General features: G+C 41.5%; 1 protein-coding gene across 5 annotated transcripts in view; it reads left to right on the forward strand.

Annotated features, from left to right (window-relative positions):
- MCUR1 (mitochondrial calcium uniporter regulator 1) overlaps positions 1–16637 on the forward strand; it is a 40936-nt gene that overhangs the window by 16692 nt on the left and 7607 nt on the right. For 3 of the 5 annotated variants that reach the window (XM_075316445.1, XM_075316444.1, XM_075316447.1), the window contains 3 exons: positions 998–1069; positions 5263–5316; positions 16329–16443. In XM_075316445.1, the coding sequence (XP_075172560.1) occupies positions 998–1069; positions 5263–5316; positions 16329–16443 (241 nt within the window). The remainder of the gene's footprint in view (positions 1–997; positions 1070–5262; positions 5317–16328; positions 16444–16637) is intronic. The other 2 variants (XM_075316448.1, XM_075316446.1) reach the window with 1 other exon arrangement.

A 16637-nucleotide genomic window follows, 5' to 3' on the forward strand; every position in this document is an offset into this window, starting at 1 on the left:
TGATTTGTTAGATGGACACTGGCATTATAAGATGGACCCCATTTAACATTAAAAAAAAAAATCTCTTTTCCTTTACCAAATTTGGGGGTGCGTCTTATAATCAGGTGCGAAAAATACGGTATATATAAAAATATATTATGGAAAAAGAATAATGAAACCAGGGACTCCCAGCCAGTCTTCCATGCCGGTACTTCCCTGACTTCAAACTGGACTGGCAGCATCTCCCAATGTGAATAGGTGCATATCTGTTCATGATGCAATATATAAAAAATAGAAAAAACAGTCAACTCTGCAATAACACAGTAATACACTACCTAATAAATAAATTGGAGGTTTTCAAGAAGCCCAAAAAAAGATGCAGTGTAGAGTAGGACCCAGCAAAGGAGAGTGCCGTGAAGTGGTGCTGGGCTAATATTATAACACATTTTAATATTCTAAATATCTCCAATTTATTAGGTAGTGTATTACTGTGTTGCAGAGTGAGACTGTTTTTTTTCTATTTTTTTTTTATATATTGCATCATGAACAGATACGCACCTATACAGATTGGGAGGTGCTACCAGTCCATTTGAAGTCAGGCAAGTACCGGCATGGGAGACAGGCTGGGAATCCCTGGTTTCATTCTTTTTTCCTTATATTTAATGTGGAGGGATGCCCTGTCTGACTGGCTCTACACTCCAACCCCCGCCATGTTCATTAGCCTCTTGTCGTCACCTGCTGATCTTGTGTAGGTTTTTAAGAAGCCCAAAAAAAGATTCAGTGTAGAGAATGACCCAGCAAAGGAGGGTGCCGTGAAGTGGCGCTGGGCTAATATTATAATGCATTTTAATATTCTAACTACCTCCAATTTATTTATTAGGTAGTGTATTACTGTGCTATTACAGAGTGCGACTATTTTTTTTTATATTGTATATTTATATAAATATTATTTTTTTATATGCTCATATAAGGTATACTGCTTCTCGAATCTTTTTTTTTTTTTTTGCTTATCTTTAAGGATGAAATTACCAAAGTCCGCGCAAATAACAAACTAGACTTTAATTTGGAGAAAAGCAGAGTAAAAGAAATGGTAAGTATTACCTGACTTCTATATACAGTTTATGCACATATACACAGTGGTGTGAAAGTGTTTGCCCCCTTCCGTGTTTCTTTTTCTTTTGCATGTTTGTCACACTTAAATGTTTCAGATCTCTAAACAAATTTAAATATTATACAAAGATGAGACAATTAAACACAAAATGCAGTCTATAAATTAAGCTTTTTATTAGTAAGGTAAAAAGAAATCCAAACTTACAGGGCCCTGTGTGAAAGAGATTCCCATTCCCATCATCAAAGAATCACAAAAGACCCCACAACAATATCCAAAGAACTGCAGGCCTCACTTGCCTCAGTTGAGGTCAGTGTTCTTGACTGCATCATAAGAAAGAGACTGGGAAAAAATAGCCTGCATGGCAGAGTTCACAGACGAAAACCACTGCTGAGCAAATAGAGCATAAAGGCTCGTCTCAGTTTTGCCAGAAAACGTCTTGATGATCCTCAAGACTTTTGGGAGAATACTCTGGACTGACGCAACAAAAGTTGAATTTTCCATGTATGTTCCATTACATGCTGTGCAACACAGCATTTCTGAAAATGAGCATCATATTAGCAGTAAAATATGGTGGTGGTAGTGTGATGGTCTAGGGTTGCTTTGCTGCTTCAGGACCTGGAAGACTTGCTGTAGGAAATGGAACTATGAATTCTGCTGAAGCGCACTTGGGTTATGCAGTAGGACAATGATGCAAACCACACCAGCAAGTCCACCTCGGACTGGCTGAAGAAAAACAATATTAAGACTTTGGAGTGACCTAGTCAAAGTCCTGACCTTTATCCGATTAAGATACTGTGGCATAATCTTAAAAAGACGGTTCATGCTCGGAAACCCTTAATGTGGCTGCGTTAAAACAATTCTGCAAAGATGAGTGGGCCAAAATTCCTCAAGAGTTGTAAGACTCATTGCCAGTGATCGCAAACACTTGATTGCAGTTTTTGATGGTAAGGATGGCCAAACCAGTTATTAGGTTTAGGGGGCAATCACGTTTTTACACAGGGCTCTGTTGGTTTGAATTTCTTTTTCACTTAATAAAGACCTTCATTTATATACTGCATTTTTGTGTTTACTTGTGTTATACTTGTTTAGTGATCTGAAAGATTTGAGTGTGACAAACATGGAAAAGAAAAAGAAATCAGGAAGAGGGCAAAAACTTTATCACATCACTGTATATTTTTGTCTGTCTCGTTATTTTCAAAATCCTTGAATCTGGAATGAGCATTTTCTTTAAATCCAGGATTCAATTGTGCATGAGTATTTCAGTAAAATATTTACTCTTTATATGTCATACCTTAAAAGCTAATAAAACCACTCCCTGCTTTATTATTGGGAAGCTCTAGGTTGTAACGGAAGCGATTCTCATGAAAAGATTTTTATTAGGTTAAAATAAATAAAATCTTTATTTTTATATAGCGCTAACATACATCAGGAACACTGTCCCCATTGGGGCTCACAATCTAAATTCCCTATCTTTATGTCTTTGGAGTGTGGGAGGAAACCGGAGTACTCGGAGGAAACCCACGCAAACACTGGGAGAACATACAAGCTCCTTGCAGATGGTGTACTTGGTGGGATTTGAACCCAGAACCCCAGCGCTGCAAGACTGCAGTGCTAACCACTGAGCCGCCGTGCCGCCCAGGTTACTATCAGGTTTTATAAATCTGAACACTACTTTGAATGCTAGTAAATATTTAGTATGGAAAAAGGCACTGGATGCAAGATAACTGTTGTACTGAGTGGGATAACCAATGCCATAGGTCTGAGACCGACCTTACATCTTAGCTGGAGGAATATGACCATAGACTTCATATGGTTTATCTTGTGTTCTCCTGTGATTTTCTGATTTGGCGCCCACTTTTTATAGTGTGCTGTCATACAGTGAACAAATAACCAATACATACCTACCGTGTTTTTCCAAAAATAAGACACTGTCTTATATTTTTTTTGCCCCCCAAAAAACCACTAAGGCTTATTTTTGGAGGAGGTCTTATTCTTGGAGGAAAACGGTTGGGGGGTAAGTTTACCCCCCCCAAAAAAGCAAACACCCCACCCCAACCGCTTCCCAGTTCTCAGGAGACTCATACTCACCAGACCTGGACGTCTGCATGGCTCCCAGGTCCTCCCTGTGATCTCCGGTCTGTGCTGCACGCCGTCCTCCACTGCTGCTAGCTGACATACAGGCACACACAGCCGATCGCAGGCACACACAGCCGATCGCAGGCACACACAGCCGATCGCAGGCACACACAGCCGATCGCGTGCGCGCACATCACATCCAGCGCTTCCGGCCGCAGAGAATGATGAGAGCAAGTCACGTGTCCCGCCGTAGGTCCTGTTCGTTGCGCTCCACCGCACTGCCTCTCAGAATTCTGCCGGCGAGAAGAGATCTGTGTCGCTGGATGTGGTGAGTATGTATGCGATCCTATGTTCGTGTGATTTGATGTTTGCGTATGATCCGAAATTTGTGTGTGTGTGATCTGATGTGTGCTATAGCTACAGGTCCTGCCGCTCAGCGTCGGGTCAGTGTAATTGCGGGGTGCCGCTGGCTATAATGAAGTGTTCTGCAGCATCTGTAACCTTTTTAGCTGCACGGACACTTCATTATTGATCCACGACTAGGGCTTATTTTCGGGGGGAGGGATTATATTTAAGCTTTGCTCTGAAAATCCCTGATACGGCTTATTTTTGGAAAAACACGGCAAATGTGTCAAAATAATGCTTCCACACAGTTGCATAAATATTAAAGGGAACCGGTCACCAGATTTGGGGCCTATAAGCTGCGGCCACCACCACTGGGCTCTTATATACAGCATTCTAACATGCTGTATATAAGAGCCCAGGCTGCTGTGTAGAACGTGAAAATCGCTTTATAATACTTACCTAAACAGTCGCTGCGGTGGAGTTGGGCCATATGGGCGTCTCCGTTCTCTGATACCGGCGCTTCCTCTTTCGCCCATCTTTGTCCTCCTTCTGAAGCTTGTGTGCATGACGCATCCTACGTCATACACACTCGCCTGTCCCGCGCAGGCGAACTACAATACTTTGATCTGTCCTACTTAGGGCAGATGAAAGTGCGCTTGCGCAGGACCTTCATTCTGGCGAGTGTGGATGACTTAGAACGCGTCATGCACCCCGGCTTCAGAAGGATGAGAAAAATGGCCGAAAGAGAAAGCACCAGCACCAGAGAACGGAGATGCCCATATGGCCCAACTCCACCGCAGCGAACGACTATTTAGGTAAGTATTATAAAGTGATTTTTACATTCTACACAGCGGCTCTTATATACAGTATTCTAGAATGCTGTATATAAGAGCTCACTGGTGGTGGCCGCAGCTTATAGCCCCAAATCTATTGACAGGTTCCCTTAAATACTGTACAGTAATGCCAAGTATAAATAGCAGTGCCACACACTACTACCAATATAATTTTGTTATGGTGTTTGCAAGCCTTAGCTGGTAAATAATCTCTGGTGACCACTTTCTCAGGACCACCTGATAAACCCTGGAAGAAATCATAATAATCACATCTGTACCTCTGTGTTCACATGCATTGTTTTTCAGGGTTTTTGTTATGCAAATTAGAATCTGCATTTTACAGTACCAGCAAAAGCTATGGGATTTCAGAAATCTCATGCACGTACTTGTTTATTTCCTGACTGAATTAGAGAACTGAAACGTTTTTGGAATCCACACCATGTCAATTCTTTCAGTATTTTTTCACCCAGAGAAAAACTGTGGAAAACAATGCAGCAAACAGGTTTTAGTGTTTTTGGCTGCGTTTTGGTGACTGACACAAATTTTATTAAACTTGTAAACTGTACCCCAATTACAAAAAAAAAAAATTACAAAAAAGGCCTTGCTTGCAAAACAGAGTTTTTACTGTCAAGAAAATGGGTTTTGCTGCAGAAAAAAAACGCTGCATGTGAATCTAGCCTAAATCTGCCCCGGATTGGAACTATTCATTTCTCTTCACTCACAACATCGTTGTTATTGCTAAAGTGGCTGAATCAACAGCACCTGGTAAGGGTTCATCTTTTATTTAATGACAAAATGTCAAACTAAAATTAATCATTTATCTATAGAGAAGACAGCCAAGGCACTATTTTTATGACTTGCTCTTTTATGTTATTTTTTAAAGCACTTATTCATGCATGTTCCATTTTTTCCACTTAGTATGCTGACAATGAACGGAAACTTGTGGAACATCGTACAGAAATAGTAGAAATGGTAAGGGTGTCATTTCTTCATACTGAGCAATAGCATATACTGGTATAGTGGACTATATTCACTCATCAAAAATTAAGGGACCACATTAAAGAGAGTCCTCTTAAGATAGATCATCAATGTCTGATTCGCCGGGGTCCAACACCCAGCAAATTGCTGATCAATTATTCTCGGTGCAAGCGCCAGAAATGCTCAGTTCCGGAGCAACCCTGCTTTCTGATATCGTCCGCAGCCAGGTACTGCACATTCACCTCCTATTGATTTGAATAGGAGGCAAATGTGCAGTACTTGTAGCAGCTCTAGAACTGAGTGTTTCTCGCCGACTGCTGCCACCACCGACACTGAGATCAGCTGATCAGCAGGGGTGTGGGGTGTCGGAGCCAATCAGACATGGATGACCTAGCCTAAGGATAGGCCATGAATGTTACAGTAGTGAACAACATCTTTAAGTCTCACAGTATAACCCTAAATAAACTAAACTTTAAGAAGAGCAATCTGTTCATCTACGAAACCTAAGCGATTGTGACTCAGTGTCACCTGCTGTGGTGCAAATAAAAATGTCAACAGATGCACTGTAGAGTCAACTGCAAGGCATGGACCCAAACGTGGTGGCCACAGATGATTATCCCTACTTACTGATTCCTCTTAAGTGGTGCTGGGTTCTTTGTTGCTACTATTAGCAGGATTTAGTGCCTGCAGCCCATTCAGATTGCACAGCTAGTCCCGCTCCGTTGGAATGGCACATCCAGACATGGCTTCACAAGATGGTTTACGGTGTCTTTCATTACAATCTCAAGAGCATGGAGCAGATACCTGGACATTGACTATTACACAAGGAGAGCTCAACAGGGCAGTAGTAGAGCATCAGGCCAATAGGAGGATTGATAACTGCTAAAATTTGGCAGTGCTTTTCCCGTTACTTCTTGCACTTAGCCTTTACTATAGTTCATATTTCTGACCAAGCTGTTAGAAATTCTTTCCATGAAGTCCCATCACCATGTAGTGTGAGCTGTGCTCACAGCCCCGCATTGGGCAGCTAGATTGGCATTCACCAGAGAGCACCACAATTGGCAGGTCCACCATTGACATCCTGTTTTGCTCATAGATGAGAGCAGGTGCACACTGAACACAAGTGACAAGCGTGAAAGAGTCTGGAAACATTGTGCTGAACATCATCAAGCATAACTCATTAGGTGGTTGAGTCTGTGATGGTTTATGGAGGCACTTCCAGGTAATAGCCAATAGTACTGTGACTGCTGGCAGGAACTGGGATGAAATCCTCAAAGCTATTATCAAATATTTTGCTTGTGCACTTGGATCGTGGGTTTATCCTAGTGGAGGTAGTGCTCTGCCTCATATGACTGAAGTGTGTAAGCAGTTCCTAGATGAAGACTGCATTATTAATGCCACTGACTGTCCTTCACATTCCCACAACTAAATTCAATTGAGAACATCAAGGACAATATGGATTAATGCATCTGACTGCATCAAGTAGAGGCATAGACCGACCCCCGTCTCATTAGGATCATGTCCAAATATTGTCGGGAGTGCATACAGGCATGTGGAGGCCATACACACTACTGAGTTACATTATGACTTGCTGTAATAACATTGGATTCACCTGTGATTTACTAATTTGTTTGCTATGAGCTCCGGAGTTGCAATCCAGCCTTCAAATGGCAGCTGACTTCAGTTTCAATTGACCATTGATACATAATTTTATTTTCAATGAATCTCACAAATTATGTCAGTAAAGATTTACAACTTGAATCTTTTGTCCAAGTTCTGACTTGTGAATTAAAGCGCACCAATCACCAGGATTTTCCTATATAACCTAAAGTCAGTGCTATACTGGCACTATCAGGCTGATTCTATACATACCTTTAGTTGTCAGCTAGGTTGTATAGGTTTTGAAACACAAGCAAGTAACGTTTGTAAAATCAGCAGCTTGTTGAGTGACAGCAGCAGCTGATAGCTGGGGTGGGTATTCATAGTTATCCCCTCCGCCTGTTATTTATGCTAATTCTATTATAGAATCGATTTACTTTGACTACAAGCACCTGTGCTGATGTCATACACATGTGACGAGAAGGGGCGGTGCCTCAGCCAACAGAAACATGTTGTTTCCTGGTATCAGCTATGTTGGCTGAGGCCCTGCCCCTTCTGGTCACATGGGTGTGACATAAGCACAGGTCCTTCTAGTCACAAAGTAAATCGATTCTATAATAGGATTTGCATAAATAACAGGGGGCGGGGATAACTATGAATACCCACCCCAACAATCAGCTGCTATCACTCAACAAGCTGCTCATTTTACAAACTCTACTTGCTTGTGTTTCAAAACCTATACATCCTAGCTGACTACTACAGGTATGTATAGAATCAGCCTGATAGTGCCAGTATAGCAAATCCTGGTGATTGGTGTGCTTTAAGTGTTCCGGTAATTTTTTTTGAGCAGTGTATGTAATAAAACTTTGCTGAAACTGTTGTGCTAAATTCAGCCAGGGCTGTCCATTTTAACCAACACATGTCTCATGAATTGTCCACGAAATTATAAAACATTCTTTTCTGGGCTTTCTGATGAAACGACTGAAAGAATAAGAAAAACAACCACCTCTTTGTACAAGTTGCATTAGTTTGGGCTCAAAATAGCAGATGTTGCAATATTGTTTTATAGTGAATTTAACCCCTTACCTCCCCAGCCAATTTTCCTTTTTATGTTTGCATTTTTTACTTTCCCTTCCAAGAGCCATAACATTTGTATTTATCCATCCAGATTAACGCATATGATCTTGATTTTTCATGAGCTGTGCTTGTAAATGACACCTTTTGAATTTACCATACAGTATAATGAAAAACAAGAAAACTATTCAGAATACGGTTTTATTGATACCAGTTTGAGAAATATATGTTTTGATTGGTTTGTATTGCAATATTATTAGTATTTGGATTGCTATAGACTTTTACTGCTGCAAGTCATGTTGGTAACATCGGCTGTCTGGTGACGTGGACTTTATAATGGAGAAATGAATGGACTAACAAGGTTCATAAAATCCTGATCTCGGCAAGTGAGCGAACACTGACTGTATGCAAGTCAGTCGGTGCTTGTTTACTTGTCCGTTTACGTAGGCCGACGAATACCAATGGGAACATAACCATATGACGTCGTGCTATCTCCAGCATATCTCCTGGTGATATCTTATTTTTGCTTTCATAAATGATCCAATAACCTGATAAATGAGCATTTGGTGTGTTTGCATGAGCTGATCGAGAAAGAGTGACTTTTACAAACATACCAAGTGTAGGCTCGTGTACAGTATATCACAAAAGTGAGTACACCCCTCCTATTTCATGGGACAACACTGAAGATATGACACTTTTATACAATGTAAAGTAGTCAGTGTACGGCTTGTATAACAGTGTAAATTTGGTGTCCTCTAAATAGCGTCGTTTCATTGCATGTCACAGCCCAGCATTGTGCGCACTCTTTATTTCGCTACTTTCATTAACAGAGCACTGCTGGGCTGTGATGTGCGACAAAACTCTGCCCACAGCCCAATTACTCATGGAGACTGGGTCCTGCCTCAGTGATGCCGGGTCAACTTCCAATTCTGGAACTTGATATGATATCACTGGTCATCAGAGGTCACTCCAGCCCGGGTCACATGATGGGGACTGAGCGGACAGTGATAGCGCCGCTCACAGGCTGAATTGGCAACAGAAGGTATTTAGAAAACTCCTTCTATCGCAGTTTTACATCAATGTGGCCACTATGCTTTGTAGTGGACCACCTCTTTAATTGTTACCCATTCACACCTGAGACCTAGTAACACTAATGAATCAGATGACACTGGGGAGGGAAAATGGACACAATTTGCTGTTTTCACTTAGCGGTGTACTCCCTTTTGTTGCCAGCGGTTTAGACATTAATGGCTGTGTGTTAAGTTATTTAGAGGGCACCACATTTAGGCTATGTGCGCATGTTGCGTAATTGCATGCGGTTACGCTGCGATCTGCAACGCAGCGTAACTGCATGCGTCCTGCATCCCCAGCACAATCTCTGGAGATTGTGCAGGAGCCGTGCGCACGTGGCGTATTAGAGCGCAGCGCTTCGGCTTCTGCCCGAAGCGCGCATTCTAAGAAGTGACATGTCACTTCTTTCCTGCGCTTTGCCTGCATCCACCGCCCTGTCTATGGGAGGGGCTACATGCAGAGCGCATGGAATCGGCTTTTCTTATTCTTCATTACGGACTGTTTCTGCAGCGATTTGAAGCGCACGTGTGCTCTTTAAATCGCTGCAGAAATTTCTGCAGGGCCAGTACGCAACGTGCGCACATAGCCTTACACTGTTATACAAGCCGTACACTGACTACTTTACATTGTATCGAAGTGTCATATCTTCAGTGTTGTCCCATGAAAAGATATAATAAAATATTTACACAAATGTGAGGGGTGTACTCACTTTGTGACATACTGTAAATGCACCTTAAAAAGTCATATTGAATATGTGCTTACAAGAAGCACAGTAAGGACAGACTTCTAAACATAACTCTTAAATGTATGTCAAACCAAGGATCAGCACAATGAATCATAAAATATAATTTCATGTATTGTACAATGAGGATAATTATTGCCGCACCTTGGAACGTGGCAGATTCAAAACATGCTTATCCGGTTTAATATTATCACATGAGGTTGCGGCCTGAGGCAGCACGATAATAAATTGATATATGATACTTACATTCCCCTGTGTTAAACTGCATTCCACATTTTCAACTCAAATTTTATATTTCCTATCACTACCTTTTTGGAGGTAATTTTTACTGGAAGTGTGGCCCATTTTCTTTAAGCAATTGCTTCAGTTCTCTCAAGTACACTTAGGTGCCTTCCCGCATCTGAAGCTTAAGGGAGGGGGGGTTTGCATAGGAAGTTTTGGAGCTCAATTCTTGAAATAAAATAACCTTTTTTCTAATCTAATAACACCAGATACAAGCTCTGCAGGTTAATTGGCCTTCTAAAATCAATTCCAGCATTAGGATTTTCAGAGGTTTCAGTAAAATACTTATATCTAGTCCTTCGTATAACGGTTCAATATATATCTAGGATATCCACAATCTGACAATGGATTTACATGTGACTCCCTGACTGTCCAACCCTATGCAAAACAATTGTCTAAACTAGGAGTGTTTTTCTTCCAAAATATCACATCTGTGATTCATTCCAGAAAACTTGCATTTTTCAATATTGATCTTTAATAGTGATGTGCAGACTTGCAGATACCCGGGATCTGCAGGTGCAATAGCGTTTTAAAAAAAAAATAAATAAATAACGGTTCATGCCGGAATTGATTTTGAATGTCTGGCCGGATGCTGGTCCCCCATATAAGTCTATGGGGACCCGAATCAGGCGCTTAAAAGTGGTGGTAGAAAAGATAGGACGATTGGAGCAAGCACTTTTATACTTACCAGTCTCGGCGAGGCTGTAATACTACTTTTTGGGCCACTCATTATCCTTCATGCATATGCACTGCTTCCCACACCCTGTGTGACAGCGTGTCTGACTGCTTGCAAGCAGAGACGCTGTGTGTTTTTATTTGGTGTAAAAATAAAAAAAAATTGGCGTTTGTCCCCACGTATTATGATACTCAGCACAGATAAAGTATACGGCTAGAGTCTACAGCCCTTAGTCATGTGCTTATCTAGGCTGTGTATTAAAAGTTGAGGGACTGCATGCGGCTTTTTTTTTTTTTTTATTCTTATTATTTAAATCATTTTAAAAACCGGTGTGCAGTCTCCCATATAATTTTGATAACCAGCCATGATAAAACTGACATCTGGGGCTGGTAATCTCAGGCTAGGGACAATCCCAGCACTTTTCCCAGCTCATCCCAATTACCCTGGTGCGGTAGCAATCGGGAAAATAAGGGGTTAATGAGAGCCCACAGCTCCCACTAAAATCTAGATTCGTAATGGGAGGCATCTTTGAGACAGCCACCCATTATTAATCTGTAAGTGAAAAAAATATACACAAATAGCTAAACAAAAATCCTTTATTTGAAATAAAATGCAAAAAAACTCACCCTCTTTTTCACCCCTTTATTAATCCCAAAAGACCCATGTCCGATGTAATCCACAAGAGGTCCCACGATGATTCCAGCTCTGCTACATTTGTGAAGGCTCAGCAAGTGGGCATAGAACATGGCCGCCCGTTCAGGACTTCAGGCAGAAACTAAGCCTTAGCGATGAGCGGTGACGTCACTTAGGTTATTTGCAGCCATAGTTGGAGGTTCTCATGGTCCTCCACTTGTGACTGCATGTAACCTGACCTCAGATGACCTCCGTGAACTGAGTGACCTGCATCTCCTGATGCAAAAAACCGCGGGGGGGTTTGCCAATAGATGCAGATTTGGTGCTGAAATTCCTACACCATATTCCTGCACCCAAACTACACCTTTTGGCAAAAAAAAAAACACATCAAAACACCATGCGATTTTGATGCGGTAGTGATGCAAATTTTTTTTACCAGGTGGTGGAGATTGGATGCAGAAATATGCTGTAGAAATGTCAGCACCAAATCTGCATCTCTTGGCAAAGAAAATGCACAAAAACGGTTTTGATGCCATTACGGTGCAGTTTTCTGCCAGGAGGTGAAAATCTGGTGCTGAAATGTTTGCACTAGATTTCAATAAATGGGAGCAAAATTGTTGCATTTTATATTGTGCTTGGTCAGTGTGTGTGTGTGTGTGTGTGTGTGTGTGTGTGTGTGTGTGTGTGTGTGTGTGTGTGTGTGTGTGTATATATAATGTGTATATATATGTATGTGTATATATATATGTGTGTGTGTGTGTGTGTATGTATATAATATATATATATATATATATGTATATATATATATGTATATATATATATGTATGTGTGTATATATATATATATATATATATATATATATATATATATTATATACATATACACTCAGTTTGGACGTTTTGCTGTATACTGATTTTTATTTATTTTGAGCCAAAATATGTTCGATTTTTATTTTTTTTTATTTTTATTTTTTTTTTTACGCAAGTATTCTGGTATAAACACTGATGCATTGGGACCTATGTGTATACTTTTGCTTATCACAGTGCAGGGTGAAATAGTTTTGCCATACTAATCCAATTATAGGACCCTTGATGCTTGCTCCACCTGTAATCCCTCTTTAGTACAATATACTTGAAAAATATGGTATTTTTGTTAAATTATATACAATTACTAATATTAGGCAGAATTTTGAGGTTTGTTAAACACTGTTCATGTACAGACTGTAATGCATGTACTGGCCGGTGTCAGGTTTTGCCACACTTGGAGTATTTTTTATTTTTTTGCTATTTTCTATAAGGTTAAATGAATAGTGTTATTCAAAAGTACAACTCGTTCCACTCCTTCACTCGTCTGTCATTTATGGGGCTATTTGAAAAAGGGGCTGAAAAATGAAAATACAAAAATAATCTGCGTCCTTAAGGCCATGTGCACACGTTGAGTATTTTATGTGTTTTTCTGCTCAGATTTTTGTAAGCCAAAACCAGGAGTGGAACAATCAGAGGAAACTTATAATAGAAACTAGTCACTGTATTTTTCACCCATTCCTGGTTTTGGCTACAAACAATGATGTAAAATCTCATCATATACACAACATGTGAAGGTTAAATGTTACGGCTCATCAATATATGTACACAATCACGTATCGTAAAACATTCATCAGAACTAAAAACACAAATTTCAGCAGTTCAAGGCCAACAAATATTTGAGTCATAGACTATAAATATCCTAATTAATGTGCAGAGTATGAGTAGACTTTTTATTTACTCGATCTTTATGCTATGTGCACACTTGAGTATTTGGTTACAGAAATTTCTGTGCCATTTCTGCATCTCTTGGCAGGAAAAACACAACAGCAAAAATGTGAGTTTTTGCTGCATTTTTCAATCCATTTTTACCAATGTTTTTCAAATTAAAGGAAGTGGGTGCAAAAAATATTTTCTGCACCAAATCTTCAGGATTGTCATTGACTTTGCTGGCATAAGGATTTGTTTGCAGTTTTGTGACAAATCTGCACTCAAAAACAGATAAAAAAAATTGTGATAGAAACGCAATGTGTGCACACAGCCTTAAGGGTACTTTACACGCTGCGATATCGCTAGCGAGCTTACCCGCCCCCGTCGGTTGTGCGACACGGGCAAATCGCTGCCCGTGGCGCACAACATCGCTTACACCCATCACACAGACTTACCTTCCCTGCGCCTGCGATGTCGCTCTGGCCGGTGAACCGCCTCCTTTCTAAGGGGGCAGTTCGTGCGACGTCACAGCGACGTCACACGGCAGCCGTCCAATAGAAACGGAGATGAGCGGGCGGAAGATCCCGCCCACTTCCTTCCTTCTTTTTCGGTGGGAGATGTTTGTCGTTCCTGCGGTGTCACACGTAGCGATGTGTGGTGCCGCAGGAACGACGAACAACATTGTACCTGCAGCAGCAACGATATTAAGGAAAGGAGCGACGTGTCAACGATCAACGATTTTTGAGGTTTTTGCGATCGTTGATCGTCGCTCCTTGGTGTCACGCGCTGCGATGTCGCTAACGGCGCCGGATGTGCGTCAATAACGATGTGACCCCGACGATATATCGTTAGTGATGTCGCAGCGTGTAAAGCACCCTTTAGACTATGTTTACACGTTGCGTTTTTGGTGTGGTTTTTTTCCATGGTTTTTTTCATTGGTTTTATGCAAATAAACCCATATAAAAAGCTTATTACAGTGCCAGCAATGAGATATCAGTAATCTCATGCGCACACACACATTCTTTTTTTTTTTTTCCTGACAAATGGAAACTCCTTTATTTTTGATAGAAGCAGCACGTCAATTCTTTCAGCATTTTTGCTTCTTTTTTCACCATTGAAATCAATGAGAAAGTGCTGCTTTTATGGTGAATGAAGCTACCTTTATTTAAACATGTACTGTAGTCAAATGACACCAAAAACATAGCAAAAGAGAGCGGGTTTTGCTGCAGCAAAAGCGCAATGTGTGAACATAGATCCTTAAAGGGATTCTGTAACTAGGATTTTCTTATCCCATCTAAGAGCAGCATAATGTAGAGACAGAGACCCTGATTCCAGGTATGCATCACTTACTGGGTTACTTGCTGTCATTTTGATATCAGTGTTTATCTGCTGCAGATCTAGCAGTTATCTGAATGCAGAGCTCTGTATAACCCTGCCCACACCACTGATTGGCAGCTTTCTGCCTATACTGTAGAAAAGAAAGCTGCCAATCAGTGGTGTGGGTGGAGTTATACAGAGCTTATGAATAGGGAGGACTACATGGCAGCAGGTTTACTCATCCTCTAGTCATAATTCCTGCTGATGAAAAAGTAATTTTATCAAAACTACAGCAAACAGCGCAGTAAGGCTATGTGTGCATGTTGCGTACTGGCCCTGCAGAAATGTCTGCAGCGATTTGAACAGCACACGTGCGCTTCAAATCGCTGCAGAAACAAATGCCGATTTCATGCGCTCTGCATGTAGCCCCTCCTAGCCCCTCCCATAGACAGAGCAGGGACTTCATGCAGAGCGCACGAAAGAAGTGACGTCACTTCTTAGAACGCACGCTTCGGGCAGCAGCCGTAGCGCTGCGCTCTAATACGCCATGTGCGCACGTCTCCTGCACAATCTCCATAGATTGTGCAGGGGACGCAGGACGCATGCAGTTACGCTGCAGTGCAGATCGCAGCGTAACTGCATGCAATTACACAACGTGCGCACATAGCCTAAGTGTCATATGGCTGTAATCGGTGTCTCCACATTATGCTGCTCTCAGATTAGGTGTCAAAAACCTGGTGACTGATTACTATTAACAAAAAAAACACTTTAAAGTGAACCTGTCACCACTTTTTTGGCCTATAAGCTGCGGCCACCACCACCAGGCTCTTATATACAGCATTCTAACATGCTGTATATAAGAGCCCAGGCCGGGGGTATAACCTAAAAAAAACACTTTATAATACCTAACGGTCGTGCGGTTGGCCTTATGGGCATCTCCGTTCTCCAGTGCCAGCGCCGCGTCTTTCGGCCATCTTTGTGCTTCCTTTTCTCTAGCCGTGGTGCATGACGGGTCCGATGTCATCCACACTCGCCGGCATTCAGGTCCTGAGCAGGCGCACTTTGATCTGCCCTGAGCAGAGCAGATGAAAGTATTGTAGTGCGCCTGCGCAGGACCGGTGAGTGTGCATGACGTAGCCGCGTCATGCACACAGGCTTCAGAAAGAGGACGAAGAGGGCCAAAAGGGGGAGCGCAGGCACTGGACAACGGAGATGCCCATTAGACCCACAGCGCGACCGTTAGGTAAGTATTTTTATGTTATACCCCCGGCCTGGGCTCTTACATACAGCATGTTAGAATGCTGGTGGTGGTGGCCGCAGCTTATAGGTCAAAAAAATGGTGACAGGTTCCCTTTAAATGTGTAAAAACATTGTGCAAAAAAAGGGGGTGATGAACATTAAAAACAGTTGCTGCATGTTCTACCTTACATCACTGGAAGCCGTACATGGGAAAGTAACAGACAGTGATCGTTCTTTCCTCTGTCATTTTCAGCTTTCCACTCCCACCTGTACCACTGGCCGTTCTCTTGGGTTGTGCAGCAATTACGGTAAAAGCCATGCAGCTTATTCCTGATGAGTCAGAAAGTAGAACTTTAAATGTTGCTCACGGACAAATGTCTTTTTTGAAAACTACATTTCTGTATTAATATATCAAGATTTCAGCAATAGTCCTAATATTCCAGACATGGCAATAATTTATATTTATGATGTATTACCTAGGGCAGTATAGGACTGATACCATGGTCAGAAGCTAATGCTTTTATGATGCCTGTAAACTGGCTTTACTATTCAGTACAGCCTGTCTGACTTTAAAAACTTGCCTTACAGTAATAATTGGCATGGTTAAATTGACATTTAACTCGACATGGTTTAATTTCAGCATTCCCAGCAAGACAGAGCACTGACGCAAACCAAAAGGAAGATTGACACAGAAGTAGCAGGACTAAAGACTATGTTAGAATCCAATAAACTTGATACCATCAAATACCTAGCAGGTAAGCTGGTTTTATACCATGTCTGAACTTACATTTGCTTCTACAGAAAATGAACAGTGCACTTATATGGTAAGTTCACGAAACGTATAAATTTGCTATTAATAGTGATGGGTGGACCCGGACTGTAAAAGTCCAGATTCGCGCGGTTTCAAAAGTATCCAGGTGCTGGCCCCGGGCCTGGAATTCTCAGGCAA

This window comes from Anomaloglossus baeobatrachus, chromosome 6, assembly GCF_048569485.1.
Source record: "Anomaloglossus baeobatrachus isolate aAnoBae1 chromosome 6, aAnoBae1.hap1, whole genome shotgun sequence".
Classification (NCBI taxonomy): domain Eukaryota; kingdom Metazoa; phylum Chordata; class Amphibia; order Anura; family Aromobatidae; genus Anomaloglossus; species Anomaloglossus baeobatrachus.